The 19,351-nt window shown below is 41.3% G+C and overlaps 1 protein-coding gene across 4 annotated transcripts in view; it reads left to right on the top strand.

Annotated features, from left to right (window-relative positions):
* The window catches only part of LOC118369810 (attractin-like protein 1), a 371,022-nt gene that overhangs the window by 183,268 nt on the left and 168,403 nt on the right, over positions 1 to 19,351 (top strand). For all 4 annotated transcript variants that reach the window (XM_052498667.1, XM_052498665.1, XM_052498666.1 and 1 more), the window contains one exon: positions 3,506 to 3,663. In XM_052498667.1, coding sequence (XP_052354627.1) covers positions 3,506 to 3,663 — 158 coding nt within the window. The remainder of the gene's footprint in view (positions 1 to 3,505; positions 3,664 to 19,351) is intronic.

Below are 19,351 nucleotides of genomic sequence, written 5' to 3'. Positions count from 1 at the left end.
ATGCAGTATTCTTGATAACGTCTTCATTTTGGACCACTTAAAATATAAATGCATGTCTGTTTTTTTTAAGAAAGTACATTTCTACTCTCCTTATATATTTTCAAGCTTTTTTTGGACAGCTCAAAAATGACAAGGGGATATGTAGTTGAAGATGGGAGAAAGTTGGAAGGGTCCACTCAGGGAGTGTTACCGCTCAGCCATAGTTCTACCACTAAATGTACATGCATCTACAGTATAATGTATGCTCTGAAACTGTCATTGTACTGGACTCACTCTAGACTCACTATAATTGTGAATGCCAGTGGTGGGTAAAGTACTCAATTGTCATACTTCAGTAAAAGTAAAGATGACTTAATATAAAATGACTCAAGTAAAAGTCTAAAAGTATTTGGTTTTAAATGTACTTAAGTATCAAAAATAAATGGAACTTCTAAAATGTACTGAAGTATCAAAAGTAAATGGAACTTCTAAAATGTACTGAAGTATCAAAAGTACAAGTATAAACCATTTCAAATTCTGTATATTAAGCAAACCAGACGGGACAATTGTTTTATTTGTTTTATTGACGGATAGCCAGAGGCACACTCCGACACTCACCCATAATTTACAAACGAAGCATTTGTGTTTTGTGAGTCCGCCAGATCAGAGGCAGTTGGGATGACCAGGGATGTTCTCTTGATAAGTGTGTGATTTCGACCATTTCCTGTCAAAATGTAACGAGTACTTTTGGGTGTCAGGGAAAATGGATGGAGTAAAAAGTACATTATTTTCTTTAGGAATGTAGTAAAAGTAAAAGTTGGCAAAAATATAAAAATGTAAGTACAGATAACCCAAAAACGACTTAAGTAGGGATTTAAAGGTTTTTTTCTAAAGTACTTTACACCACTGGTGAAGGCCACTTTTCTCTGTACTTTTTTTTGATACTCGCTGGCTGATCTGTATTCTAAAACGTCACCAGCCTGGCTAATCTGTATTCTAAAACATCACCAGCCTGGCTAATCTGTATTCTAAAGCGTCACCAGCCTGGCTAATCTGTATTCTAAAGCGTCACCAGCCTGGCTAATCTGTATTCTAAAACGTCACCAGCCTGGCTAATCTGTATTCTAAAGCGTCACCAGCCTGGCTAATCTGTATTCTAAAACGTCACCAGCCTGGCTAATCTGTATTCTAAAACGTCACCAGCCTGGCTAATCTGTATTCTAAAACGTCACCAGCCTGGCTAATCTGTATTCTAAAGCGTCACCAGCCTGGCTAATCTGTATTCTAAAACGTCACCAGCCTGGCTAATCTGTATTCTAAAACGTCACCAGCCTGGCTAATCTGTTTTCTAAAACGTCACCAGCCTGGCTAATCTGTATTCTAAAGCGTCACCAGCCTGGCTAACCAGCATGGCTAATCTGTATTCTAAAGCTGGCTAACCTGTAATCTAAGCCTGGCTAATCTGTTTTCTAAAACGCCACCAGCCTGGCTAAAACGTCACCAGCCTGGCCTGGCTAATCTGTTTTCTAAAACGTCACCAGCCTGGCTAATCTGTAATCTAAAACGTCACCAGCCTGGCTAATCTGTAATCTAAAACGTCACCAGCCTGGCTAATCTGTTTTCTAAAACGCACTAGCCTGGCTAATCTGTAATCGTCCTGGCTAATCTGTAATCAGCCCAGCCTGGCTAATCTGTATTCTAAAAGAGTCAGCACCAGCCTGGCTAATCTGTTTTCTAAAACGTCTACCTGGCTAATCTGTATTCTAAAGCGTGACCAGCCTGGCTAATCTGTATTCTAAACGTCACCAGCCTGGCTAATCTGTATTCTAAAATGTCACCAGCCTGGCTAATCTGTAATCAGCCTGGCTAATCTGTATTCTAAAGTGTCACCAGCCTGGCTAATCTGTAAATCTGTATTCTAAAGCGTCTAAAATTCTAAAGCGTGGCACCAGCCTGGCTAATCTGTAATTCTAAAACGCGTCACCAGCCTGGCTAATCTGTTTTCTAAAACGTCACCAGCCTGGCTAATCTGTTTTCTAAAACGTCACCAGCCTGGCTAATCTGTATTCTAAAACGTCACCAGCCTGGCTAATCTGTATTCTAAAACGTCACCAGCCTGGCTAGCCTGGCTAATCTGTATTCTAAAGTACCAGCCTGGCTAATCTGTCAAAACGTCAGCCTGGCTAATCTGTATTCTAAAATCTGTATTCGTCACCAGCCTGGCTAATCTGTATTCTAAAAAGCCTGCCACCAGCACCAGCCTGGCTAATCTGTATTCTAAAGCGTCACCAGCCTGGCTAATCTGTAATCTAAAGCGTCAAAAATCGTATTCCCACCAGCCTGGCTAATCTGTGGCTAATCTAAGCCTGGCTAATCTGTTTTCACCAGCCTGGCTAATCTGTTTTCTAAAACGTCACTGCCTGGCTAATCTGTATTCTAAAACGTCACCAGCCTGGCTAATCTGTATTCTAAAACGTCACCAGCCTGGCTAATCTGTATTCTAAAACGTCACCAGCCTGGCTAATCTGTTTTCTAAAACGTCACTAGCCTGGCTAATCTGTATTCTAAAGCGTAAAATCTGTATTTCGTCACCAGCCTGGCTAATCTGTAATCTAAAACGTCACCAGCCTGGCTAATCTGTAATCTAAAACGTCACCAGCCTGGCTAATCTGTTTTCTAAAATGTCACCAGCCTGGCTAATCTGTAATCTAAAACGTCACCAGCCTGGCTAATCTGTAATCTAAAATGTCACCAGCCTGGCTAATCTGTATTCTAAAGCGTCACCAGCCTGGCTAATCTGTATTCTAAAGCGTCACCAGCCTGGCTAATCTGTATTCTAAAGCGTCACCAGCCTGGCTAATCTGTATTCTAAAGCGTCACCAGCCTGGCTAATCTGTATTCTAAAGCGTCACCAGCCTGTCTAATCTGTATTCTAAAGCGTCACCAGCCTGGCTAATCTGTATTCTAAAGCGTGACCAGCCTGGCTAATCTGTATTCTAAAGCGTCACCAGCCTGGCTAATCTGTATTCTAAAGTCACCAGCCTGGCTAATCTGTATTCTAAAGCGTCACCAGCCTGGCTAATCTGTATTCTAAAGCGTCACCAGCCTGTCTAATCTGTATTCTAAAGCGTCACCAGCCTGGCTAATCTGTATTCTAAAGCGTGACCAGCCTGGCTAATCTGTATTCTAAAGCGTCACCAGCCTGGCTAATCTGTAATCTAAAACGTCACCAGCCTGGCTAATCTGTATTCTAAAGCGTCACCAGCCTGGCTAATCTGTATTCTAAAGCGTCACCAGCCTGGCTAATCTGTATTCTAAAGCGTCACCAGCCTGGCTAATCTGTATTCTCTCTCGACTGCCATCATGAAACTCAGTTTTTGTTCGACTGGCACAACTGTCACAGCAGTACCTATCCCCAATCACACATACCAGTACCTATATGTGTGATTTGACTATTACCAACTGTACTATCCTCTCAGTGTCCTTCCTTTGACGTCTTACACTATGACCCACCTCTCACCCCCAGCTGGCACCATCTCTGGCGAGGAGGTGCCCATCGTGTCCAAGACCAATATCCAGGAACACAGAGACAGCTTCTCCTGTGAGAAGTTCAACTTCCGAGTCAACTCCAACATCACCTTCTATGTCTATGTCAGCAACTTCTCCTGGCCAATCAAGATCCAGGTAAGGTTCTGTCAGTAGTGATCTAACCAACCACAAATGAAGTATGAAAAAACAACAACATTTGTTTAACAACTTGAATGGGTTGTCAGAGGGTTACTGTTTCCAATGGGCTAATAGCCCTATGTCTTGAATGGGAATTATTTGGAATGCAATTTCTCCATGAACACAGTTGACTGTCTCTTGGTTCCATCGATATATTAAGTGATTGTACTTAAATCAGATTGAATAGAACTGTAATAATGTGAACAACTGGAGGCCTTGCTGATTGCAGACACAGCAGGAGAAATGGTTAAGTAACACAGAGGATACACTACCATTATAATAATAATAATAATAATATATAATGAGTTTGTATAATTCATTGTTGTTTTTCTTTTGGTAGAATGTTCCACTTTCTTGGAAGACAATTACAGGACCTTAGTATTCACACCCGTTGACTTTTTCCACATTTTGTTGTTACAGCCTGAATATAATATTTATTACATTTCATTTCACATTTTGCGTCACTGGCCTACACACAATACCCCATAATGACAGTGGAATTATGTTTTTAGACATTTTTACAAATGAATAAACAATGAAAAGCTTAAATGTCTTAAGTCAATAAGTATTCAACCCCTTCGTTTTGGCAAGCATAAATAAATGCAGGAGTAAAAATTTGCTTAACAAGTCACATAATTTGCATGGACTTTTGACATGATTTATGAATGACTACCTCATCTTTGTACACCACACATACAATTATCTGTAATGTCCCTCAGTCAAGCAGTGAATTTCAAACACAGATTCAACCACAAAGACCAGGGATGTTTTCCAACGCCTCGCAAAGAAGGGCACCTAATGATAGATGGGTAAAAAACAAAACAGACATTGAATATCCCTTTAAGCATGGTGAAGTTATTAATTACACTTTGGATGGTGTGTCAATACACACAGTCACTACAAATGTACAGGTGTCCTTCCTAACTCAGTTGCCGGAGAGGAAGGAAACCGCTCAGGGATTTCACCATATGAGCCCAATGGTGACTTTTAAACAGTTAGTTTAACGTCTGTGATAGGAGAAAACTGAGGATGGATCAACAACATTTGAGTTACTCCATAACACTAACCTAAATGACAGAGTGAACAGAAGGAAGCTTGTAGAGAATAAAATATTCCAAAACATGCATCCTGTTTGCAACAAGGCACCAAATACGAAGGTTCACCTATTCCTCGACTGAATAACTGCATACAATTACAATGACTCAGTATAGAGGAATTATTTGATTAACACTATTAAATGGATCGTTGTGTGCTTTTGGAAAGCCTATTGTATTTCTCATACAGTGCATTCAGAAAGTATTCAGACCCCTTGACCCTCTACAACTTGATTGGAGTCCACCTGTGGTAAATTCTATTGATTGAACATGATTTGGAAAGGTACACACCTGTCTATATAAAGTCCTACAGTTGACAGTGTATGTCAGAGCAAAAACCAAGCCATGAGGTTGAAGGAACTGTCTGTAGAGCTCCGAGACAGGATTGTGTCGAGGCACAGATCTGGGGAAGGGTACCAAAAGATTTCTGCAGCATTGAAGGTCCCCAAGAACACTCTGGCCTCCGTTTTTAAATGGAAGACGTTTTGGAACCACCAAGTCTCTTCCTAGAGCAGCCGACCGGCCAAACAGAGCAATCGGGGGAGAAGGGCCTTGGTCGGGGAGGTGACGAATGGGAGAACCTTCCAGAAGGACAACCATCTCTGCAGCACTCAACCAATCAGGCTTTTTATGGTAGAGTGGCCAGACGGAAGCCACTCAGTAAAAGGAGCATGACAACCCACTTGCAGTTTGCCAAAAGGCACCTAAAGGACCATTATACCATGAGAAACAATATTCACTGTACAGAGAGATGCTTGATGAAAACCTGCTCCAGAGTGCTTAGGACCTCAGATTGGGGCGACGGTTCCCTTTCCAACAGGACAATGACCTTAAGGAAACAGCGAAGACAACGCAGGAATGGCTTCGGGACAAGTCTCTGAATATCCTAGAGAGGCCCAGCCAGAGCCCGGATTTTTAACCCAATCTAACATCTCTGGAGAAACCTGAAAATTGATGTGCAGCGATGCTCCCCATCCAACCTGAGCGAGCTTGAGAGGATCTGCAGAGAAGAGTGGTAGAAACTCCCCAAATACAGATGTATAAGCTTGTAGCTTACTACTTATGTAAATGTGGTATTTCAGTTATTCTTTAAATATTTATTTTCTTCTAAAAACCAGTTTTTGCTTTATCGTTATGGGTATTGTGTGTAGGTTGATGGAAAAAATATATATCCATTTTACAATAAGACTGTAACATAACAAAATGTGGAAAAAATCAAGGGATCTGAATACTTTCCGAATGCACTGTATGTACACAGCGAATAAAATATATATAAGGTTTTATTCTTCCTGCAATGGATTTGATCAGTTCATAGGAATGTTCAGAAACAATATCTCTTTTAAACAATATCTGTCTCTACAGAATATATAAATATGTTAAATGTCTCTAGAACTCTCGGTCTGTGTCTTTTTAAGGCGTAAAACCTTGATAGAACGACATTGAGCATAAATTATAATGAAACGTGTTTGGCAAAAAATATCATCTTTAATGATCCGTGAGTTTTGCAGTGTCACCACTTAGGATTGCCTTAAAACTGAGACGGCCGTACAAAATATTCATGGTTTAATCTTATGAACCATAAAATTGAAGTAGACTTTGGCAGTGATATTTTAAGGTGACTGTCACACGCAATGTTGTGATTAAACGGACTGAAATATGATTGAATGGACTGACTGCAAACACCGTGCCTAGTTAATTGACAATGAGATCCACTCTAATAGTCCTGAGCAAAAAGAAAGAAAGATGGTGGTACAGGATTTGCTAGACATATGTTGCAATGGAATATGTCAGAGGAGTAGAGCTACACATCTGGGACAGTTGCACACTCCGAAGCTCATACAGTATTTGGGATTCCTTTCTGGGTAAGGACGGGCACAATTACCATACAACCGCGTAACCGACGGTTATGGATGAATACAGTCATGAAAAGAAATAACCGTCATAACCCTTTTGCTATTCGGCCAATTACAGTTATTCCATGACCATCACAGCATAGCATCAGCTGGCCTTAGATGCAGCAATCAAACAGATTAACATTATTTGAGGAGAACCTCCAATATCAAATACAGGCAAGTTGAAGGTGCTGTGGTAGGATTCCAATATGAATGCAGTTGATTGCAGACTGTCCTGCGGCTTGTGTTTAGGTCATCCGTCCATCGATCGGGGCTCATATGTATTTCCCATTAATGCTGTTTTATCAGAGCGCTATTTAGATGTGATGGTAACGTGAGACGTTAATTATCATGATGAGCCCTATCCCGCAGGGGTATATAGAGCCGTCTCAGCACCAACTCTGTCGTCAGTAACACGAGACCAGGCCCGTCCGTTCTATTGACCTCGGTGGCTTCCGATACAGACACGGTAATGATGAGGAATTGCCCAGAGGATTCCTAATGGCCAGTCTCAATCATGCTCTAAAGTTTGGTTTAGGATGTAATGTGTATACGATTTTTTTTCAAATCTAGTGATGGCTCACTATCAGCATCTGTCCTTTCAGCTGACTGAGTGACTCGCGTGTTGAGAAGAAACTCGTTGGATTTTAAATCCAAAATGAGATACACGTTTCTGTAGCTATTGTTATGTAAATACTCTTTCAGACCAGTCATATTGTAAGCTTTATTCTGGGATGTGCAGGCCAGGTCAGTCTAGCTGTGTCCTCTTCAGAGTGTGTCAGATGGAGGCAGAGATGTGTTGCTCTGTGGCCTTGGCTTTCGGATGCTGACAAGAGAGAGATTACTATCACCACCAAGACTATGATTAGTATACATCATCCCTGTCCTCTCCTCCACTCTCTCTTTCACATCCATTCTAAAAGGTTTTTACTCAACAAAAAAAAAATTCTCATTCACGGATACACACAGAATAACATCCTCTCTGAATTAAATGAACCCATTTGAATTTCTATTTGTTTCCTGGACAAAAATAAGGGATTGAATATCGTCTATAGTTTCCAAATCTGGTCTGTGAGGTGTAGGGCTGTGGCAGTCATGACATTTTGTCAGCCGGTAACTGTCATGCAAATAACTGCCGGTCTCACGGTAATTGTTTGTTAATTAACAGAAACCCGTTTAGCATCTCCGGCTTCCACATGTAGCCTACAAGCCCCCGATACTGATCTTTGTAACATCTACTTTTTAGTCTAATAAATCCATTTAATATAGCCTACACCATCATAACAGATCCGTATGTAGTTTATTTCAGAACAACTGAAGAGTATATTTGGTGCGACTGATTATTAGAAAAAAGTTGCATGAAAGGCTTGTGCTCAACTCTGTTTCTTGCGCAGGCGGCACACACTTCATCAGTCTCTCATTCACAATTTGACAAGCACTTGATAATATTCTCACCCATCAGACTATTGTCAATTGAATCAGGTCTTTACATACCTTGCCTTCAGAAAGTATTCACAATCCTTTACTTTTCTCCCCAAAAATGGTCTTATAGCCTGAATTTAAAATGGATTCATTTAGATTTTGTGTCACTGGCCTACACACAATACCCCATAATGTCAAAGTAGAATTATGTTTTTTTGAAATGTTCGCAAATTAAATAAAAAATGTGTCAATAAGTATGCAACCCCTTTGTTGTGTGTATCTTAAATAAGTTCAGGAGTAAAAATGCCCTAACAAGTCACATACATTTTATGGACTCGCTCTGTGTGCAATAATAGTGTTCAACGTGGTTTTTGAATGACTACCTCATCTCTGTACCCCACACAAACTATTATCTGTAAGGTCCCTCAGTCGAGCAGTGCATTTAATATACAGATTCAACCACAACGACCAGGGAGGTTTTCCAATGCCTCGTAAAGAAGGGTAGATGGGTAAAAAACAAAACAGATGTTGAATATCCCTTTAATTACACTTTGGATGATGTATAAATAGACCCAGAGATACAGGCGTCCTTCCTAACTCAGTTGCCAGAGAGGAAGAAAACCGCTCAGGGATTTCACCATGAGGCCAATGTTGACTTTAAATGGCTGTGGTAGGAGAAAACTGAGGATGGTTCAACAACATTGTTGTTACTCCACAATATTAACCTAAATCAGTGAAAAGGATGATGCCTGTACAGAAAAAAATGTTGTTCCAAAACATGCACCCTGTTTGCAGCAAAGCAGTAAAGTAAAACTACAAAAAATGTGGCAACGAAATGTAGTTTTTTGTCCTGAATACACAGTATTATGTTTGGGGCAAATCCAACACAAACACATCACAGAGTAGCACTCTTCATATTTTCAAGCATGGTGGTGGCTGCATCATGTTATGGGTATCCTTTTCATCGGCAAGGACTGTCGTTTTTTAGGATAAAAATAAACTGAATATAGCTAAGCACAGGCAAAATCCTAGAGGAAAACCTGGTTCAGTCTGCCTTTCAGTAGGACAATAACCTAAAACACAAGGCCAAATATACACTGGAGTTTCTTACCAAGACAATATTGAATGTTCTTGAGTGGCCTACTAATGACCATCAGCGGAATCAGAGCGCAGTTTTGGAGAAGCCTAGTTACCGTGACTCAACGGTCACATGTAATTTGACTTGGGACTGCCGGTGTAGCGGTAATACGATCACCATAACAGCCCTAGTTAGGCGGTCTACCTAAGAAACCTAGATCCTGGTTTTCTAACAGCATTTTACACAAACATTTTAAAGAGCGACTGCCTTTAAAATGCTACATTTCCCTTTGAAAACAGCTTACGTGGCTTCGATTCAAACACATTTATTCTAGTGCCAAAATTGACAAGATAGTGTCAAAAGGATCATTTTGTTCATAAAGTCGGTCTCGTCTGAAACGGAGTTTGGAATATCCGTGCGTCACAACGGGTAAATGAAGGTTGGATTTTGATTTGACGCTGTCCATTTGCCCACTAACAAGGGGTTAACAGCTGAGGTGATAGCTCTCTATCCAATAGTAGAGACAGTGAAACAGACCTGTCCAGCAGCTCCGACTTTGTTTACATAAGACAACACGTTGTGCATTTCTGAACTTGAGAAACACTGCACCAAACACCTTAGTTAGATGTAAAATTGCGCATCTAAAACATCCTTGTCAAAGACGTCAAAATTCAGTACAGATTTCTTGAGTTATGTTAGATTCATTCGGGTTATTTTGAGGAAGTGAAATAGGTCAGGAAACACACCTCCAAGACTGAAATCTCGCTCTTCTAATGAGCAACAGAAAAACACGTGCCAATCGGTGTTTTCAGTGGCTCTTTAAACCTTCCCCCACATACAATGTGTGTCTTAGACATGTCTATATCTCTAGAAGCCATTTCAAATGACTTTGCTTCACTGTCCTCCGCAGATTTCTACATGTATTGTTATGGTAGTCTGCATGTAAACAAGCCCACTGGCGCCCTTCTCCTATAGGAGGACCTAGATTGACCGTGACCATTTCAGTCCTCGCTAACAGTGCCAGTGTAGTCGCGTGCTCTTGTACCTGACATGATGTTATTCACTGTGGCATTGAGACTGGGTGTAAGGATGGTCCTCCTCCTTCCCCCGGTCTTGGTCTGATTTTCAGCACAACCACCATCCCAGATGACCCTCTGAGCTGTCCAACACACTGCCTGAATGACTGAGAGCCGTGTCTCACTGTCTGACTCTAATGGACCGTCTCAGTGGTGACAATGACTGAGGGCTTGTCACACATTCCCCACTAAGCGATGGCTCTCTGTCTCTCTCACTCTCGCATACTTTTTCAATCCACTTCACAGAACTTAATCAGATCTGAAAGGGACATCCTCCTAATTAAACACTCTTACACACAAGGAATATGAAGCCCCTAAATTTGACAGATGTCTGTGTAGTGCTGTCACTTTTCCACAAACATCTAGAGGAAGAGGGACAGCTAGAATACAGTGTATGTGTGGGTGTGTGCTATACTTATATTTATAATTGGTGTATATTGACATGTTTCATAAGATTTTTTTTTTACATAGATACGTGTCTGTAAATAAGCATGTTTTTCACATTCCGGTTTGCATGCCGTGCTCTAGTCCTCCACCTCCTCACAAATGACATGTTATTATTCATAATTCCAATTAGCGTACAGTCATGAGGACAATTCACTGTGGTTTCCATGGGATACATTAGCGCACCATTTCTGTGATGTATTGCCGAGCTGTACCGGGAAGTATTTCTGGCCCATTGCTCTTAGGGGGTTAAAGACTGCACCGGATGGATGATGGACGCCCAGTCCCACCTCCGCCCTCGCTGTTAGTGTGAGTATGCCCCCTGTAGCTGAATGACATCACCCCTGCTCTGAGGGCTGGTTGGAGGGCAGAGTGAGCGCTGCTGATTGTTTGTCCTCGCAGAACAGATTTTGATTGAATCTGTCACGGTGACTTCGCACTTTCTTCCTGACTCAGTTTCTTTCTACCATGTCATCACACTTTACCACATTTTTCCCCCTGTTTTTTTTGTTGTTGTCTTTGTCGACTCAGGAGAGGATGACTCTACTAGTCAAGGCAGTATGAGATTCTTTGTCACACATTTTATTGGGACATGTTTCTCTCTCTCTCATTGCCTGTCCTACAAATTCATGTCATCTGTCTTCTATCATTTGAACGGTGGACTGTACCTGCTACCTTCCTGCATTTATTGCTCTGTATTTTCTGTTTGAACTTTTTTTTTTATTAACAGAAGAAGAGTTCCCTTTGACCAATTCTTATTTCTCAGCAGAATCAAATCAAATGTATTTATATAGCCCTTCGTACATCAGGTGATATCTCAAAGTGCTGTACAGAAACCCAGCCTAAAACCCAAACAGCAAGCAGTGCAGGTGTAGAAGCACGGTGGCTAGGAAAAGCTCCCTAGAAAGGCCAAAACCTAGGAAGAAACCTAGAGAGGATCCAGGCTACGAGGGGTGGCCAGTCCTCTTCTGGCTGTGCCGGGTAGAGATTATAACAGAACATGGCCAAGATGTTCAAATGTTCATAAATGACCAGCATGGTCAAATAATAATAATCACAGGCAGAACAGTTGAAACTGGAGCAGCAGCACGGCCAGGTGGACTGGGGACAGCAAGGAGTCATCAGGCCAGGTAGTCCTGAGGCATGGTCCTACGGCTCAGGTCCTTCGAGAGAGAGAGAGAGAAAGAAAGAGAGAAAGAGGGAATTAGAGAGAGCATACTTAAATTCACACAGGACACCGGATAAGACAGGAGATATAATACTCCAGATATAACAAACTGACCCTAGCCCCTGACACATAAACTACTGCAGCATAAATACTGGAGGCTGAGACAGGAGGGGTCAGGAGACACTGTGGCCCCATCCGATGATACCCCCGGACAGGGCCAAACAGGAAGGATATAACCCCACCCACTTTGCCAAAGCACAGCCCCCACACCACTAGAGGCAGAACTACTCTAATTTTCTATATGATTAGTTTGGTGTGAGTGACGATATACCTGTCAGGATGAGCTCAGTATACTCAGCAAACTGATACCCCGAACTTCTCATGTGTTTCCTCGAACTCCCCCTGCACCTCCAGAGTGTATCCAGTTTGTCTGTTTAATGAAGGCTTTGAGTGTGAACGCCTGCCCCTATCCATCACCTACCCAGCCAGCCTGCCACCACACAGAAACAAAAGCTGTATGAATCCTGCCTTCTCATCGATTCTCCTCTTCCCACGGACTCCTGCGTGGCCGGGCCTAATTCGGCTGATTAAATGGGTTTCAGTGAGGCGGCCATGTTGTTTCCCCCACTCTGGGCACACGATTGGTCCGTGATTAGATTTTCTCCCAACACAGAGTCACTTATTTACCCTTTCAGCGGACATCATTAAATAGAATGCCTTTCATAATGTAATTGCTGACAGGCACTGTGCGGTGTACCTTAGTAGCCGCTCGCCATCCGACGATGGTAGTAACAAAGTGTCCTTTATTGGATAAAAGGGAAATTGAAACAGCACATACAACACAGCACAATCTGTATCTGATGATTGAGATCCTCTTTCCTATGGATGTAAGAGGAGAGGCCAGGTTAAGTGCTGCCTGTTTAAAGATACAGGAAATGGAGATAATATCATGGCTGCTGATTGGGGGTTCAAGTGACTCATGGTCATTAATATCTACCGCAATGCAGAGGAATTATAATGATGTCGCAACAGGCACTAAATCTGAACAATATGACAGTTGTTTTTCACTTATTTTCTGAACTAAAACCAAATTGGTGAAATTGATCAGTTGATTGGTGAAATTGATCAGTTGATTGGTGAAATTGGTTAAATTAACCAGTTGACAGATGTCTCTGGGAAACACTGTTCAAACACTGTTCACTTTAGCGGGAGAAATGTCTAACTGTAAATCAACAGACACACAAACAAATTAACTATAAAGGACAGTCAACCATAGACCCCCAAAAATGTATTCCACTCAATAATTCCAATGTATCTCTCTTTACCGCACTCGATATAAACAGTAGTGTCCACCACACTCGATATAAACAGTAGTGTCCACAGCACTCGATATAAACAGTAGTGTCCACCACACTCGATATAAACAGTAGTGTCCACAGCACTCGATATAAACAGTAGTGTCCACCACACTCGATATAAACAGTAGTGTCCACCACACTCGATATAAACAGTAGTGTCCACAGCACTCGATATAAACAGTTGTGTCCACCGCACTCGATATAAACAGTAGTGTCCACAGCACTCGATATAAACAGTGGTGTCCACCACACTCTATATAAACAGTAGTATCCACCACACTCGATAGAAACAGTAGTGTCCACAGCACTCAATATAAACAGTAGTGTCCACCGCACTCGAAATAAACAGTAGTGTCCACCGCACTCGAAATAAACAGTAGTGTCCACCACACTCGATATAAACAGTAGTATCCACAGCACTCAATATAAACAGTAGTATCCACAGCACCCGATATAAACAGTAGTATCCACCGCACTCGATATAAACAGTAGTATCCACAGCACTCGATATAAACAGTAGTGTCCACAGCACTCAATATAAACAGTGGTGTCCACCACACTCGATATAAACAGTAGTGTCCACCACATTCGATATAAACAGTAGTGTCCACACCACTCGATATAAACAGTAGTGTCCACACCACTCGATATAAACAGTAGTGTCCACAGCACCCGATATAAACAGTAGTGTCCACAGCACTCGATATAAACAGTTGTGTCCACCGCACTCGATATAAACAGTAGTGTCCACAGCACTCGATATAAACAGTGGTGTCCACCACACTCTATATAAACAGTAGTATCCACCACACTCGATAGAAACAGTAGTGTCCACAGCACTCAATATAAACAGTAGTGTCCACCGCACTCGAAATAAACAGTAGTGTCCACCGCACTCGAAATAAACAGTAGTGTCCACCACACTCGATATAAACAGTAGTGTCCACAGCACTCGATATAAACAGTAGTATCCACAGCACCCGATATAAACAGTAGTATCCACAGCACTCGATATAAACAGTGGTATCCACCGCACTCGATATAAACAGTAGTATCCACAGCACATATAAACAGTAGTGTCCACAGCACTATATAAACAGTAGTGTCCACAGCACTCGATATAAACAGTAGTATCCACAGCATCCGATATAAACAGTAGTATCCACAGCACTCGATATAAACAGTGGTATCCACCGCACTCGATATAAACAGTAGTATCCACAGCACCCGATATAAACAGTAGTATCCACAGCACTCGATATAAACAGTAGTGTCCACCACACTCGATATAAACAGTAGTATCCACAGCACTCGATATAAACAGTAGTGTCCACAGCACTCGATATAAACAGTGGTGTCCACCACACTCGATATAAACAGTAGTGTCCACCACATTCGATATAAACAAGTATCCACAGCACTCGATATAAACAGTAGTGTCCACACCACTCGATATAAACAGTAGTGTCCACCACATTCGATATAAACAGTAGTATCCACAGCACTCGATATAAACAGTGGTGTCCACCACACTCGATATAAACAGTAGTGTCCACCACACTCGATATAAACAGTAGTGTCCACCACACTCAATATAAACAGTAGTGTCCACCGCACTCGATATAAACAGTAGTGTCCACCACACTCAATATAAACAGTAGTGTCCACCGCACTCAATATAAACAGTAGTGTCCACCACACTCGATATAAACAGTAAACAGTAGTGTCCACCGCACTCGATATAAACAGTAGTGTCCACCGCACTCAATATAAACAGTAGTGTCCACAGCACTCAATATAAACAGTAGTGTCCACCACACTCGATATAAACAGTAGTGCCCACCACACTCAATATAAACAGTAGTGTCCACAGCACTCAATATAAACAGTAGTGTCCACCACACTCGATATAAACAGTAGTGTCCACCACACTCAATATAAACAGTAGTGTCCACAGCACTCAATATAAACAGTAGTGTCCACCGCACTCGATATAAACAGTAGTGTCCACCACACTCAATATAAACAGTAGTGTCCACAGCACTCAATATAAACAGTAGTGTCCACCGCACTCGATATAAACAGTAGTGTCCACCACACTCAATATAAACAGTAGTGTCCACAGCACTCAATATAAACAGTTGTGTCCACCGCACTCGATAGAAATAGTAGTGTCCACCACACTCGATATAAACAGTAGTATCCACCGCACTCAATATAAACAATAGTGTCCACCACACTCGATATAAACAGTAGTGTCCACCACACTCAATATAAACAGTAGTGTCCACCACATATAAACAGTAGTGTCCACCGCATATAAAACAGTAGTGTCCACCACACTCAATATAAACAGTAGTGTCCACCGCACTCAATATAAACAGTAGTATCCACCACACTCGATATAAACAATAGTGTCCACCACACTCGATATAAACAGTAGTGTCCACCACACTCGATATAAACAGTAGTATCCACCGCACTCGATATAAACAATAGTGTCCACCACACTCGATATAAACAGTAGTGTCCACCACACTCAATATAAACAGTAGTGTCCACCACACTCGATATAAACAGTAGTATCCACCGCACTCGATATAAACAGTGGTGTCCACCACACTCGATATAAACAGTAGTGTCCACCACACTCGATATAAACAGTAGTGTCCACCACACTCGATATAAACAGTTGTGTCCACCGCACTCGATATAAACAGTAGTGTCCACCACACTCAATATAAACAGTAGTGTCCACCACACTCGATATAAACAGTAGTGTCCACCACACAATATAAACAGTAGTGTCCACCACACTCGATAGAAACAGTAGTGTCCACAGCACTCAATATAAACAGTAGTGTCCACCGCACTCGAAATAAACAGTAGTGTCCACCGCACTCGAAATAAACAGTAGTGTCCACCACACTCGATATAAACAGTAGTGTCCACCACACTCGATATAAACAGTAGTGTCCACAGCACTCGATATAAACAGTAGTGTCCACCACATTCGATATAAACAGTAGTGTCCACCACACTCGATATAAACAGTAGTGTCCACACCACTCGATATAAACAGTAGTGTCCACCACACTCAATATAAACAGTAGTGTCCACCACATTCAATATAAACAGTAGTATCCACCACATTCAATATAAACAGTAGTGTCCACAGCACATATAAACAGTGGTGTCCACCACACTATAAAACAGTAGTGTCCACCACATTCGATATAAACAGTAGTGTCCACCCACTCGATATAAACAGTAGTGTCCACACCACTCGATATAAACAGTAGTGTCCACAGCACTCGATATAAACAGTAGTGTCCACAACACTCGATATAAACAGTAGTGTCCACCACATTCGATATAAACAGTAGTATCCACAGCACTCGATATAAACAGTAGTGTCCACCACACTCGATATAAACAGTAGTGTCCACCGCACCGATATAAACAGTAGTGTCCACCGCACTCGATATAAACAGTAGTGTCCACCACACTCAATATAAACAGTAGTGTCCACAGCACTCAATATAAACAGTAGTGTCCACCGCACTATATAAACAGTAGTGTCCACCACACTCAATATAAACAGTAGTGTCCACCGCACTCAATATAAACAGTAGTGTCCACCGCACTCGATATAAACAGTAGTGTCCACCACACTCGATATAAACAGTAGTGTCCACCACACTCGATATAAACAGTAGTGTCCACCACACTCAATATAAACAGTAGTGTCCACCACACTCAATATAAACAGTAGTGTCCACCGCACTCAATATAAACAGTAGTATCCACCGCACTCGATATAAACAATAGTGTCCACCACACTCGATATAAACAGTAGTATCCACCGCACTCGATATAAACAATAGTGTCCACCACACTCGATATAAACAGTAGTGTCCACCACACTCAATATAAACAGTAGTGTCCACCACACTCGATATAAACAGTAGTGTCCACCGCACTCGATATAAACAGTAGTGTCCACCACACTCAATATAAACAGTAGTGTCCACAGCACTCAATATAAACAGTAGTGTCCACCACACTCGATATAAACAATAGTGTCCACCACACTCGATATAAACAGTAGTGTCCACCACACTCGATATAAACAGTAGTATCCACCGCACTCGATATAAACAATAGTGTCCACCACACTCGATATAAACAGTAGTGTCCACCACACTCAATATAAACAGTAGTGTCCACCACACTCGATATAAACAGTAGTGTCCACCACACTCGATATAAACAGTAGTGTCCACCACACTCGATATAAACAGTAGTGTCCACCACACTCAATATAAACAGTAGTGTCCACCACACTCGATATAAACAGTAGTATCCACCGCACTCGATATAAACAGTAGTGTCCACCACACTCGATATAAACAATAGTGTCCACCACACTCGATATAAACAGTAGTGTCCACCGCACTCGATATAAACAGTAGTGTCCACCGCACTCGATATAAACAGTAGTGTCCACAGCACCCAATATAAGCAGTAGTGTCCACCACATTCGATATAAACAGTAGTGTCCACCACACTCGATATAAACAGTAGTGTCCACCACATTCAATATAAACAGTAGTGTCCACCACATTCAATATAAACAGTAGTGTCCACCATTCAATATAAAACAGTAGTATCCACTTCAATATAAACAGTAGTGTCCACCACATTCAATATAAACAGTAGTGTCCACCACATTCAATATAAACAGTAGTGTCCACCACATTCAATATAAACAGTAGTGTCCACCACATTCAATATAAACAGTAGTGTCCACCACATTCAATATAAACAGTAGTGTCCACCACATTCAATATAAACAGTAGTGTCCACCACACTCAATATAAACAGTAGTGTCCACCACACTCAATATAAACAGTAGTGTCCACCACACTCAATATAAACAGTAGTGTCCACCACACTCAATATAAACAGTAGTGTCCACCACACTCGATATAAACAGTAGTCTCCACCACACTCAATATAAACAGTAGTGTCCACCACATTCAATATAAACAGTAGTGTCCACCACATTCAATATAAACAGTAGTGTCCACCACATTCAATATAAACAGTAGTGTCCACCACATTCAATATAAACAGTAGTGTCCACCACATTCAATATAAACAGTAGTGTCCACCACATTCAATATAAACAGTAGTGTCCACCACATTCAATATAAACAGTAGTGTCCACCACATTCAATATAAACAGTAGTGTCCACCACATTCGATATAAACAGTAGTATCCACAGCACTCGATATAAACAGTAGTGTCCACCACATTCAATATAAACAGTAGTGTCCACAGCACTCGATATAAACAGTAGTGTCCACAGCACTCGATATAAACAGTAGTGTCCACCACATTCAATATAAACAGTAGTGTCCACCACATTCAATATAAACAGTAGTGTCCACCACATTCAATATAAACAGTAGTGTCCACCACATTCAATATAAACAGTAGTGTCCACCACATTCAATATAAACAGTAGTGTCCACCACACTCAATATAAACAGTAGTGTCCACCACATTCAATATAAACAGTAGTGTCCACCACACTCGATATAAACAGTAGTATCCACCACATTCAATATAAACAGTAGTGTCCACCACATTCAATATAAACAGTAGTGTCCACCACATTCAATATAAACAGTAGTGTCCACCACATTCAATATAAACAGTAGTGTCCACCACATTCAATATAAACAGTAGTGTCCACCACATTCAATATAAACAGTAGTGTCCACCACATTCAATATAAACAGTAGTGTCCACCACATTCAATATAAACAGTAGTGTCCACACATTCAATATAAACAGTAGTGTCCACCACATTCGATATAAACAGTAGTATCCACAGCACTCGATATAAACAGTAGTGTCCACCACATTCAATATAAACAGTAGTGTCCACAGCACTCGATATAAACAGTAGTGTCCACAGCACTCGATATAAACAGTAGTGTCCACCACATTCAATATAAACAGTAGTGTCCACAGCACTCGATATAAACAGTAGTGTCCACAGCACTCGATATAAACAGTGGTGTCCACCACATTCAATATAA

The sequence above is a fragment of the Oncorhynchus keta genome, chromosome 36, assembly GCF_023373465.1.
Source record: "Oncorhynchus keta strain PuntledgeMale-10-30-2019 chromosome 36, Oket_V2, whole genome shotgun sequence".
Classification (NCBI taxonomy): Eukaryota; Metazoa; Chordata; class Actinopteri; order Salmoniformes; family Salmonidae; genus Oncorhynchus; species Oncorhynchus keta.
The sequence above is the reverse complement of the archived record's forward strand: the minus strand, read 5'-3'. Positions and strand labels throughout refer to the sequence as shown.